Source organism: Myotis brandtii, unplaced genomic scaffold (assembly GCF_000412655.1).
Source record: "Myotis brandtii unplaced genomic scaffold, ASM41265v1 scaffold1163, whole genome shotgun sequence".
In the NCBI taxonomy this organism is placed as follows: Eukaryota; Metazoa; Chordata; class Mammalia; order Chiroptera; family Vespertilionidae; genus Myotis; species Myotis brandtii.
In genome coordinates this window covers 266,070-279,672 of record NW_005354025.1, presented here as the reverse complement: position 1 = coordinate 279,672, position 13,603 = coordinate 266,070, and the positions used below count along the sequence as shown (strand labels likewise).

The 13,603-nt window shown below is 50.8% G+C and overlaps 1 protein-coding gene across 1 annotated transcript in view; it reads left to right on the top strand.

Moving 5' to 3' along the window:
* The first annotated feature begins 4,628 nt into the window (after window positions 1-4,628).
* The window catches only part of LOC102256636 (bactericidal permeability-increasing protein), a 28,371-nt gene continuing 19,396 nt past the window's right edge, over window positions 4,629-13,603 (top strand). Inside the window, exons 1-5 of the mRNA XM_005858247.2 lie at window positions 4,629-4,848; window positions 7,323-7,437; window positions 8,875-9,003; window positions 10,432-10,593; window positions 11,835-11,898. Coding sequence (XP_005858309.1) covers window positions 4,719-4,848; window positions 7,323-7,437; window positions 8,875-9,003; window positions 10,432-10,593; window positions 11,835-11,898 — 600 coding nt within the window. The 5' untranslated portion in view covers window positions 4,629-4,718. The remainder of the gene's footprint in view (window positions 4,849-7,322; window positions 7,438-8,874; window positions 9,004-10,431; window positions 10,594-11,834; window positions 11,899-13,603) is intronic.

Below are 13,603 nucleotides of genomic sequence, written 5' to 3'. Positions count from 1 at the left end.
CCCCCACCTCCCCCAATTTGTAATCCCACACTGAAGCCCCTGGGAATTCTAACCCACTGTGCCTTTGCTTAAGTTGTTTCCTGCACCTGGTCTGCCCTCCCCTCACCTTCAGCTCAGGGGAGCATTCCATAGTCACCTCCATCGCACAACCCAACAGGAAGTGCTCCCTTTCCTCATTTTGAAGCCCTCAACATCCCTTTGCCACTTCTCTGTTGTGTGGCTTTAAACAAGCTACTTAACTTCTCTGAGCCTCAATTTTCTCATCTGTGAAATGGAGCCAATGAGACCAACTTTCAGGGATGGCTGATTAAAAGAGAGTGTTAGCCAACGGTTTGCCTTGGTTTCCGGAGTGGTTTAAGCCCTCCAAAGATGGGACAGCTCTTATGGATGAGGACCCTGGAGCTCAGAGAGGAGCAAAGACTCTTCCAAGTTCACAGAGCCCTGTGCAGGCTAGCCAGGGCTCAAAGCCAGGCCATTCCTCACCGCCCTCCCTCTGGTTCTGGTCTGTCTGTGTCCCCAGACTGGGCAGGGCCAGGCAAGGGAGCAGTTTGCTCTTTACCAGCAACACTCCCTTTGGGACCAGCCCTCGGCCCCCTGGGGCTGGCTGAGCACACACCTATTTCCCAATGTGACCGAGGGAAATGGCCTGGGTGTTGGAGGCCCTTGGACGTTTGGCAAGTGTTGCTTATACTTCCTGTGATCCTCCCTAGGCTGGAGGAGGCCCAGCCTGCTGGAGCCAAAGCTGTCACACGGGCCAAGTTCTGCAGTTTCCAGAGAGAAAGGAGAAGTGAGAGCGCCGCTCTCTCTCCTCTGCCACCCCCTCACCACACCCCCAGCAACTTCTTTTCTGTTCTTTCTCTCAGTTCTTCATGCAAAGTCAATGCCTGCAGTCTCAGCAGCAGCCCCCCTTCTATCAGCCCTGAAGCACGAGGTGGGCTCCCACCACCCACCCACCCTCACCCCCAGGACCAAGGTCAATTCGTGCCTCTTGGAAGCCTGAGGGGATCACCAGGTCAGGCTGAGCTTGCCCTTCTCAGGCCCAAAACATTTATTGTCTGGAATGTATGCTCTGGGTTCCGATCCTTCTTTCATTTATCCACTATTAAATATATCTGTGATCTACTCTGGACTGCAATAATCCTATATAATAAAAGCGTAATATGCTAAGTGTCCAACTGATCGATGGACCTTTTGGTCGACTGCTCGACCAGTCGCTATGATGCCCACTGACCACCAGGGGGTAGACGCTCCGACCGGTAGGTTAGCTTGCTGCTGGGGTCTGGCTGATCGGGACTGGGTGAGAGGGCTGGACATGCCCTGGAGCTGATCAGGACTGGGTGAGAGGGCTGGACATGCCCTGGAGCCCTCTCACGGTCCCTCCCCTGCTGGCTGGCCAACCTTCTGTGGTCCATCCCCAGCAGGCAGGCCCCCATTGGCCCCGATTGGGACTGGGCAAGATGGGCCCTGATTGGCCCCCATCTCTGGCCAGGCCAAGGGACCCCACCCATGCACAAAATCGTGCACCAGGCTCTAGTAGTAATAATAATAATAATAATAATAATGCCATAAGAAAGATCTTCCAGGACCAGGGTACCCAAAGGGGTCCTTTTATGAGACTCAAGGCTCAGGAGACAGACAATTTTAGCATAACCAGGTAGGAGAGATACCCCAATAAGAGGTTATCTCCATAGTGCAAAATGTCTGATTGCCCTTTAGATACGAAGTCAGATCTCTGGAGGACCCACTCCCCTCGCCCCTCCACCCCCAGGACCCACCATGAGCCCTTCCTACTCTTGCATCCCTCATCCAGGATCAGAAAATGACCAACAACATACACTGGAAGCCAGACACAGAGGAGGCGGTCAGGGTGGGCGAAGGAGAGAAAGAGCTGGAGAAGCCAGGCCTAAGGGGGAAGGAGAGGCTTATGGGGCCTCCGTGGAGAAGGGTGTGGACTGAGAATGGAGAGTGGGGACAAATGAGGAAACTGCGGTTCAGCAAGATTAAGCTCAAACTCACACAGCAAGAAAGTGGCAAGCTGGGATTCACGCCCACGTCTGTACGCCCCAGCCCAGCTCTTGACTGCTGTGCTGTACTGGGACAGGCTGAGTCACACGGCCCAGCTGCCCCGGCAGGCTCGCCGAGGCCATGTGAGCCATGAACGCCTCTCTCTCTGCATGTATCCCACCCAAACCCAAGACCGGAGCGCTGAGAGCTCAGCCTGTGGTGCCACTAGCATGTTTTCCTGAAGGTGGGGTGATTGTTAACTGAACACCTTCTCCATGCAGATTGCTTCATACCTATTATCTCATTTAAGCCTCAGAACGACCCCCAAGAGAGGCAGTTTCCCCAAGTTTCAGAAGGGTCAGAGGACTTGACCAGAGTCACACCAGAGTAGGTAGCCTGGCTGGGACTGTAAACGCAGGTCTGCAGGCTCCAAGCCCAGTGCACTTTCTTCTGGGAAAAGTCAACATTCTAAGGACATGACTACTCTACACCTCCATTCCCTCATCTCCAAACGGAGCAAAATTACTCTCCCTCCTGGGTGGTTTTAGGCTTGGAGGTAATACATGTAGAGCCTCTGGAACAAAGTCGATGCTGTGCAGCCACTATTTTCATTCTTAAACAAGCCAGAAGGGTCTCGTTGTGGGCAGGAGCATGAAGGAAGCCCTTTTAGAACCAGGCAAAGAGAAAGGAAAAAGAGAAGACACTCGGGAAGTCTCCCGTCTTCCTGGCTTCGCGCGGGCTTCATTAGACTCATAAAATCAAAGTCGGGGGAGACAGGGCTCCAGGGGGCTGATGGGGACCCAGCAGGAGAGAAGCTGGCCTCCCCTGAAGACCCACCCCCTTCTCTCATCACCATGGAAACGGAGCTGGCTGCCCTGCAGGGTTCCTGCCCACCCAGGGCCTGAGGTTGCTGCAAAGGGAGGGGCAGGAGCTCAGCAGACAGAGACCAGTCTAGAAAGCTGGGGATTGGGGGGATTGTGTCTACATCTTCCTCCCCCCACCACCACCCCCAATCCCCAAAGCACTGAAGGACTCAGGCTGGTGTGGGATGTGTCTGGCGGGTCTGAATCCCAGCTCTGCTAGCAGCTGGCTGCGTGACTGTGGGAAAAACACTTCCTCTCTCAAAGCCTTCGTTCCCACATCTGTCAAAAGAAGGGGTAAAAGGAATAAAATGAACACTTGATGAAGAAAACTGTGGGATGAGGAAGAAATGAAATATGATGCACGTAGAAGAATATTTAGTGCTCAGGGAGAACATTCACTACATACTGTTTATTGAGAAAAAAAAGAGAACTTTACAAAACTGACCAGTGTGATCCCATTTCTCTTTGTTAAGAAAGCACACACTCTATTTATGTTTACCAAGAAAAGGAGCGGGGGAGGTGAAGTACTCTAAAACACTCTGCTTGTTGTCTCTAGAATGGGGACGCAGGACATTTTTTATTATTTCTCAAATTTTGGCCAATGAACATGGGTTACCTTTAAGGTCAGAGTGACATGAGAAGCTATCATCTGTGTTTATTACGTAGGGACATTGGCGTGTGCGTGGTTTTAAGCCTCTTCTGCCTTCACAGTCACGCAGGGAGGGAGAGTACCCTGATTGTCCCCACTTTACAGAAGAGGAAATTGAGGTTCAGAGAGGTTAAGGGCCTTGACCAAGTTCTAACCACCGAGTGGCAGGGCTAAGATTTAAAATCACACTAAGATACTGGACTCCCAAATTCAAGCATTTAATCATTATCGCTACCGCCTCTTAGGACAAGAAAACACTAAAGGTTCTATTTTCTTAAATGGTTCACTATGGAAAATATCGAGGAAATAAAAAATCAAAAGCAGAAGGGAAAATGTAACTTTCAGTTGTAAAATGCGTAAGTCCTGGGGGTCTGATGTACAGCGTGGCGACGATAGGTAAGAATACTATATTGCATACTTGGAATTTGCTAAGAGAGTAGATTTTAAGTGTTCTCACCACACACAACAAAAGTATAACGATGTGAGATGCTGGACGTGTTAGCTTGGTTGAGGCAATCATTTCACAATGTATACCTACATCATATCATTATGTTGGCTTTGGCCAGGTAGCTCTCAGTTGGTTAGAGCATCGTCTGGTTACGCCAAGGTTGTGGGTTCCATTTCCGGTCAGGACAAATACAAGAATCAACCAATGAATGCATAGAGACGTAGAACAACAAATCAATGTTTCTTTCTCTCCCCCTTCCTCTCTCTCTCTCTCTTAAAAAAATGAATGAAAAGAATTGAATCTCTAAAAGAAATCATTATGTTGTATATATATATATCCTTTTATTATATAGGTCAGTTATGCCTCAATAGGACAGGAAAAAAAGAAAAGTATACTGAGCTCTGTCTGATGTACCCACCACCCAGCTCCCAAGAAGTCCTTAAATGAAGGGCTGTGGGTGGGCTCAGAGAGGGGGGTGGGAATGTTGCCAGAGCCTTACACACACACACACACACACACACACTCCCCACACCACACACACCTCCCAGACTCCACTTCTGGCTGCCTCTGGGGCTGTGGCCCCAACCTCGGTGGGGAACCGCAGGCAGCCGTCCTCCCCCTTTCCCGCCCCCACCGCAGTTCCTTCCTCCTTTCTAGCTTCTAGTGTAACTTGCGTTTCCCCAGCCGGCTCCTTTGTAGGTCCCTAGTTCCGTGCCAAGACCTCGAGGCTTTGCCAGCTCCGGAGGACGAAGACATGGCCAGGGGCCCTGACGACACACCGAGGTGGGCAGCCCTGATGGTGCTGGCTGCCCTGGGCACAGCGGTGACGGAGACCACCAACCCTGGCATCGTGGCCAGGATCACCCAGAAGGGCCTGGACTACGGTAAGGCCTTCCTTCCCTCCTCTCCCACCCCCCAGGAGCATTCACTGAGCACCAGCTGTGTGCAGCCCTTTAACTCCAGTGCATGGCATGCTCACAGCTCCTCAAAGTAGGCCCTTCACCCATCTATATGAAGAAACTGAGGCAAGGAGAACTGCCCGAGATCACAGGGTCAGGCAGGAGCAGAGCTGGGCCTGGAGTGCGGGGCCTGGAGGACTCCAAGTCCAGGGCCCGGGCCCCCAAGGGTTTCATCTTCATGGTACCCGCCTTCCCTCTACCCAAACCTCAACCCCGGCTTCTAGGCTCTTTACTTTCTTCCCCAGCTTGCTCTCAGCCCTGTCATTTGCCTCCAGATCACTGGCTCCGTCTTCGGCGTGGGCAGAGCTCAGGCAGCGAAGAGGCTGAGTGGGCAGGGGGAGGGGCAGAGGGAGCATAGGGAGAGCCTTTCTTAATGGTACCTCCAGGGCAGGGCTTGGCGGCCATACTGTGCACACTACCCATCTGGGTCCCGCAGGCCACTCATCCAGCCCCAGATAGAGGCGTGCGGGGCAGGAAGCCGCTCCTGCTGACCCGCTCACCTCTGAGCGAGGAGCTTTACACACATCATCTCGTTTCATCTTCATGTCCCCCTGGGTGGGGCATACTGTTACCAGCAACATTAACGATGAGCAAACTGAAACTTGGAGAAGGCACTGACTGGGTAGGCCAGAGGGCCGCCTGGATTTGAGCTCTGGTCTTGTCTGATGTCCCCTAGTGGAGCTGCTCGATGCTGCCTCCCAGTGGCAGAATGATGAACTGCAGAAGAGTGGAGAAATAGACCAAGAAGGCAGAACCTCAAGCCCTGGTTTCCACTGCTGCATCAGGTCCCGACTCGGGGGACCTGGTCTCTCATCCCTGAATTCCTAACCCGACACAGGCAGGATACCTCTGAATCCCCAGGGGAAAGGAGTACGGCCCTTCTCTGAACAGTGCTGTGTGGCCCTGAAGGCTCGCCAGGAGCAGAGGGTGGGCTCAGCCTTTAAACCGGGAAGTCTCCAGATTCTGTCACAGCAGCCCCGCTTCCCCTTCTACTCACACCCCATGTGGAAACCACAGCGGGATTTCTGAAATGCAGGAGACCTGCTGGTGCCCCCTCCTTACTTACACCAGTCAGTGGTTCCTTAGTGCCCTCAGATGCCCTGACCCCTGGGCATGGCATTCGAGACCCTTCATGACCTGGCCACTGCCGACCCACAGATCCCGGCCAGCCCACACCTCCGCCCCCCGGCAGTGACATGTGTGTGTGTTATTTACTTTTGACCCCCCAGAAGGCTCATCCCAGGGTACAGGCTCTGGGACCAGAAGGCCTGGATTCAAATCCTGCTTCATCACTTGTCAGCTGTGTGGCCACCTTTCTGAATTTCAGTTTTCTCATCTGAGAATTGGGGGTGACAATGGGCCTACTTCCTAGGATTGTTCAGATTCAGTAACTTAATGCATGTCCAAGGCCCAGAACAGTGCCTGGCACAGAGAGCTTGATAGATGTTTATTATTATTATTATTATTAATTATTATTATTATTATTATTATTATTTACTAACTAGTTCTTGGAAAGCACAAAGCCTGGGATCCCTCATTTTAAAAATTACTCCTTCTCAGGTATTGTTTGCCTTTTTATTGGTTCTTTGACCAAGCAACAGGATTGGCACATGCAGAGGCCCTATAGAGACATAGTCCAAAAGCCAGAGAGATGGAATACCTGTGAGGGCACAGCACAGAGCTAGGCACAGAGTATATGTGCAATCAATACCCATAGGAGGCATGACTGGATGTTTAGGAGTGATATTTTAGATCAGGGGTTTGCAAACCACAGCCTGCAGGCCAAATCTGGGCCACCGCAATTTTTAAAATATATTTTTATTGATTTCAGAGAAGAGGGGAGAGGGAGAGAGAGACAGAAACATCAATGATGAGAGAGAATCATTGATTGGCTGCCTCCTGCACGCCACACACTGGGGATTGAGCCCGCAACCCAGGCATGTGCCCTTGACTGGAATCAAACCCAGGACCCTTCAGTCTGCAGGCTGATGCTCTACCCACTGAGACAAACCAGCTAGGGCCCACCACATGTTTTTGTGTGGCCTAAGAACTAAAAATGATGTTTACATTTTTAAACATTGAAAAAAGCCAAAGGAAGAATAATATCTCACAACATGTGAAAATTATACAACATTGAAATTTCAACGTCCATAAAGTTGTATTGGAACACAGCCACACCCATCATTTCCATATTATCCATGGCTGCTTTGGGCCAATAAGAGCAGAGTTGAGTGGTTGTGACAGAGACAGTAATAGCCACAGAGCCAAAAATATCTAATCTCTGGCCCTTTACAGAAAACTGTAGCTTTAGACCTTTTCAATCCCACTGTCCTGCGATGGACGGGGGCCCAGGCTCCCAGGCTGTGCCCCTGACAATAACTCCTGCTCTCTCCCCTCAGCCCGCCAGCAGGGAGTGGCCACGCTGCAGAAGGAGCTGGAGAAGATGGAGATTCCCTCTTTCTCAGGAAGCTTTAAGATCAAGTTCCTGGGGAAAGGTGAATATAGCTTCTACAGGTGAGGCCCGTCGAGCTCAATCGTCAGTAGCAGGACGTGGTATTGTTCCGGGGCCACCACAGCCTAGAATCACAGGGCCACAAACTCCTAAACTCAGAGTGGAGTCCCCCAAGCTTCCACCATAAAAACTGTCTTTCAGGCACTCACCATGACACCCCGGGGGACGTGTCACGAACCCCAACACTCTGTGGTAGGCCCCTATATCAATTAGGATTTGGGGGGAGAGGGTTTAAGGACAGAGAATCTAATCCAATAGGACCTAAGCAGAAATTACTGGCTCACATGGCTGAGAGGTCCCTGGAGTAGTCTAGCTTCAGGTCAGCTGGAGGCAGACTCAAATGTCATTGCACCTGTTTCTCTCTGGCCACCCCTGGGCATCACTTCCGTGGGCAGGTCTAACTCTCAGGCAGGTGTCTTCTCCAAGAGGCAAGGTGGCCACCAGCATCTTAGCACTGTGAGTCCTGGGGAAGGAGAGCCCCTTCTCCTGGCAACTCAAGCAAAAACCCTGATTTTCACTCTGGTGTATCTCAGGTTATGTACAGACTCCTGAACCACGCATCGTGGTCTGAGGAATAGAATCTGCTACTTAGCTTATGCCCAAATCTTAAGCGTCACCCCCCTGAAGATGGAGGCAAAGTCAGCTTTCTTTGGAGCAACACAGAAAAGTTAAATGACATCTCTGTTAATGCAATAAGGGGGTGTGGGTGCTGGTGGAAGACCCACAATGTTCTGTAGAGAATTTTATACACCTATTCACTCAACAAATATTTTTTTAAATATATTTTTATTGATTTCAGAGAGGAAGGAAGAGGGAGAGTGAGATAGAAACATCAATAATGAGAATCATTGATCGGCTGCCTCCTGCACGCCCCCTACTAGGGATCAAGCCCTAAACTCAAGCATGTGCCCTTGACTGGAATCGAACCTGGGACCTTCCAGTCCGCAGTCCAACACTCTATCCACTGAGCCAAACCAGCTAGGGCTCAACAAATATTTTTGAGCACTTACTATGTGTCTGACACAGCAGGCTTTGGCTTTGCTACAATAGTGAAAAAAGACAGACACATTTCATCCCTTTACAGAACTTGTCATCCATTGGATAACATTTATCTTTATTGATCGTCACGCACCATGCAAGACAGAATTTATTGTGCCCATTTCACAAATGAGGAAACTGAGGCCCAAGGATGATTAAGTGACCTGCCCAGGGTTACACAATAGTACATGTAAGAGCAGGACTCAAATACAGACTTGTCTGACTTCAAAGCTTAGCCACCCTGCCCAGTGCCCAGGGTTCCCAGGGCTGCTTTCATAGCGTCTGGGTTGGGTGGGGTGGATGGGGTGGAGGGCTTGGGCAGGAAGGATGATTCTACATGAACCATTGGCGGAGTCCTTGTGTGTGACCCCCGAAGGCTAACAAACATTTCTTCTTCGCAGCCTGGTTATCCGTGAAGTCCAGCTGCCCAGTTCCCAGATAAGACTGTTGCCCAACGAGGGCCTGGCTCTCTCCGTGACAGATGCCAGCGTCAAGATCAGCGGGAAATGGAAGGCACGCAAGAATTTCATGTGCGTTTCCAAGCCTGGGGTTGTTAAGTGTGTGGGTAAGCTCTTAGCGACACTTGGAAGGGATGAGAACCAGGATCTCGGGAATGCCCAGTTTTTGCCTTGCCCATCCCCACTTGTCCTCTTGGGGTTCCTGGGGGAATTTTTCACAGAAGATTCAATATAACCCTCGTTTAGTAACTGAACATGTGTCCTCATCTCAATGCAGGACACTGGCAAGGCTGAGTTAGTGCATGTGGCTTAGGATGGAAGGTGAAGTGGAACCTTTAATTTACCCCTTTAACAGTTAGCTATTGCCGTGCAACAAACATTGCTATCTCAGTGGCTTGAAACAAGTCATATATTATCACTTGCACATCTATGTGTTGGCTGGGGTTCCCCTATCCAGGTTGGGCTTAGCTGAGGCGGCTCTTCTCCACCTGTATCTCTTCCTCCTCTCACAGCCAGTGGGCTACCCAGAGCATGTTCTTGGTGATGCAAAAAGACAACAGGAAACATGCAGTTCCCCTTAAAGTCTAGACTCAGAACTGGCCCATGGTCACTTCTCATATGCCATTGGCCAAAGCAAGTCACACGACTATACCCAAGGTCAAGTGCATGGATGCACATCCCTGCTCCCCTGCTCCCCACACACACCATAGGCAATGGGGAGGGGTATGGATGCAGGAAGGGGTAAAAGATTCGGGCAAATCAGCCAAACTAAACCCTGAATCTAACTAAATATTGGGCTCTCACCACATTAGTGACCCTGTCCACTAATGATGGCTCAGACTGACCATCACTTTAGCAACTTCTCTCCTTAGTGGGGAATCCAGGGAGGAAATGGAGGAGAAGAGTGTGAATCTGCCCTCCCTTACAAGGACCACTGGGTCTGTCTGTTCCCTACAGCAAGAATGGCTGAGGTTTTCACTTGGGCTCTTTTATATCTATTATTTCACTTACTGATCACACACACACACACAGAGTAATACTTCATTACATTGTAGAAGAGTTGACTTCATTCATGTCCACCGTCTTAACCAAAACTCATCCCCGAAGGAGGCGTTATGAACCCCGCTAATGAACAAGAACATTCATTGATTAAAGTCATTGACCCCAGACAACCAGCTTTTTAGTCGCAAAGCTGGTGTCCCATTGCTACTGCAGGCTCCAGATGAGGCAACGGAAGCTCAGAGAGGGGAAGAAATACTCCCCACGCTACACAGCATGGGCAGAGGCTGAGGCAGTGGGTGAGAGCAGGGTTCTGCCAGGCGGACATGGGTGGAAACTTCCGGGTGGACTCCAGATTTCACTCAGCTGCTGTGTGACCGTGAGCACACTGCCTCCCTCTCTGAACCTGGAGGGGGGGGGGAGGAATAGCAAAACCTACCATCTAGCATCGGCCTGGAGTTCAAAGTGCTTGCTCCAAGCCTTCTCTTTGTCTCCCTTCAGCAAAACCAGCGGCAACTTTGATCTCAGTGTGGAAGGCGTCTCCATTTCGGCTGGTCTGAACCTGAGCTGCGACCCTGCTTCAGGCCACACCACCGTCACCTGCTCCGGCTGCAGCAACCACATTGACAGCATCCACGTGCACGTCTCAGGCAGCCACCTGGGGTATGGCCTCCTGGGGCTGTGGGTGGCAGGGGGACGTCAAGGAGGACTGTCCTAATCATCCCTGAGTTTAGAAAACATGCCCTGAGTGTCACCTCCCTGCCAGGCCTGGTTTAGAGGCCTCGGGTGTAGGGGAGAGGACAGGAGCCCTCTGAGGGAGCAGACACTGTCCCGGCCTCCAGGGGGCACTTGCTCACCCAGCATGCATTCAGCAGACTTGCTGAGCTCATTCTATTGCCCCAGGCTCTGTGCTGACCACTGGATGTGCAGCGCATTATACAATCCTCACCACAAAGCTGCAGGCATTTAGCCAGCCAGCCAGCCAGTCAACACATATCTACTACGAATCCTGGGCACCAGACTTATGCAATGTGCTCAAGAAACAGCAGTGGCCAGTACCAATGTAGCAATAGCCAACCAGCTAGCAGCGATTGGAAGCTCACCGTAGCCGGCACTGTTTTAAGCACCTGCATCCCCTCATTCCGTCCACACGATGACACTGAGGTTAATCCATTTTCAGGGGAGACAACCCAGGTTCAGAAAGCATAGGAAATAACCTGAGTTTTCATACCTAGTGATGATTGAGAAGGGATTCAGCCCAAGACTCTCTGGCCCCAGATTCTTAGCCACACAGTCCCTGTTCTCTTGAAGCCTCCAGCCCAGTGGGGAAGACAAGCATTAATCAGATCATTACATTAATGAGTAGCTCACGGAGAATTGCAAAAAGGATGTAAGATTGGGAAAAAAAAAAAGAGGTACAGAGTGGGCAAACACATGGAACAAGAGGATCTGACCTAGTCTGGGGTTGGCCAGTTCTTCCTTGATGAAATGACATTTGAGTTGAGATGAAAAGAATAAGTAGGAGTTAATGAGATCATTGCTGGGGACAGGGATGTGTTAGCAGAGGGAACAGCACGTGCGAAGGCCCTGGAGTGGGAGGAAGCACAGGACACAAGAGGATCTGGCAGAGCCCCTTGGCTGGAGTGCAGAGGGGAAGGGGAGTGGCCAGGAATGAGGCTGAGACGGGGCAGGGGCCTGGCCGCGCCCCTATTGAGGAAATAACCTTATCAACAGGTCCCTGCCCACAGGGGCAGAGGTGTGTAATGGGTGAGTGCATCCCAGGGACCAGGGTGCCTATGCCTATATGGAAGGGGGGAGGAAGGCTTCCCAGATGAGGCAACCTTCTCGGGGCGGCCCAGGGACACCTGGGAAGCCTCATGCATGTCCCACATGTCAATCTCCAGGTGGCTGATCCAACTCTTCCACAAAAAAATCGAGTCTTCGCTCCAAAAGACCTTGAACGGCAAGGTAGGAGGGGCTCCGGTCAGAGCGGGAGGGGCCCTCGGTGTCCAAACACTTCATGCATCACTGGATACTTCTGCCCTCCCCAGACCCCCTGCAGCCCTTCCAGCCCTGTGAAACCACAACTCCAGCTCTAAAAACCAGGCATGTCTCTTTTTCTGAGGAGTCCAGTGAGAGGCAAAGAAAGGGTCATCGCCCCCACCCACAGCAAACCGCCACCTCAGCGTGGATTACCTCTGTTCTCCCCCAACGTTCGTCCCTGCAAAGAAACTGCCATCTTCTCCCCACCAGCCCTCTCTTCTCCTAGCCTCTGGCCTCCTTCCCCATCCCCGGCCCACTCCGAACCCCCTTCCTGGTGTCCCCCACCTGAAATATGTACAATTGCTGAGGCGGCCAAGCTATTCTCTGAGGCTATCACACAAGCCAAGTAAGCTGAGCTTCAGGGCACTGGAGAAGGTTCCAGGCCGGGCCACCCGCCTGACCTGTGCTTTAGAACAACCTCTCTGACTGCGTGAGAAAGGCTGGAGAGGCCAGAGTGGGGGCAGGAGTTTCGGGGAGACTGAGGAGGCTGTGCAGTCTCAGGTAGAAGACGTTGGTTTCTCAGTCAAAGGCACGACAATGAGATCATTTATCTGAAGGCATGGTCAAAAGTTGTGGTGTTTGGGTTTTTTTTGTTTGTTTTTTTAAATCAATGCATGGTTATCAACATATGTAACCGTAGATTAAACAATGGCTTTTAGAGTCAAAGTTTCTGGGTTTTAATTCTGGCTCTAAGGCTGGATTAGGTGTATGAACTTGAGCAAAGTACTTGACCTTTCTGAGCCACAGTTTCACCATCTGTAAAAAACCTTCTTCAGCAAGGATGCAAGGATTACTGAGGTAATGCAGGCAGTGTGCTTCCCCACCAGCCTTGCAGACCCATCGTTCAACTGTCTTTGTAATTAAGTGATAGTATGAGGGGAGTGTTGGCATATATTTAATATTCAGAATTATTAAAACAGGTTATTTCTTGGTAACACCTCAAGAGTGGCTCCTTGATAGCAGCCAAGCTCAAAAGCAATAGTACTGCTGCTGCTGGTGAAGATGATAGTGAAGATGATAGTGGGGAAGATGGTGATGGTGAAGATGGTGGTAAAGGTGGTGGAGGTGAAGGTGGTGGTGGTGAAGGTGGCGGTGGTAAAGGTGGTGGTGGTAAAGGTGGTGAAGGTGGTAGTGGTGAAGGTGGTGGTGGTGAAGGTGAAGGTGGTGGTGGTGAAGTTGATGGTGGTGAAGTGAAGGTGGTGGTGGTGAAGTTGGTGGTGGTGATGGTGAGGAGGATGGCCTACATAGGCAGAGTGCTTTCAATGGGCTTGAAACTATGCAGAGAACTCTGTACAAGAATTAGCATTTAATCCATACAAAATTCCTATGAGGGAGTGTACGTCATGATTATCCCATTTTAGAGTTGAGTAAACTGAGACACACAGAGAAGAAGTGATAGTGTGGAATGCAAGCCCAAGCCACCCCACCTCAGAGGCAAAGTTCTTAATCATAACAAGAGATTGTCTAGAAGAGGATACTGGCCTAAATGAATGGATGGATGGATGAAAGAATAAATGAGGGGCCAGGGTGTCCATGATGCCAGGAAGGGCTGGAAATGGGGAAGAGTGAGCTGGGGAATGGAATTCCAAGAAATCCAGAGTGAATGGTGGTACAGGAGGGAAGAACAAGT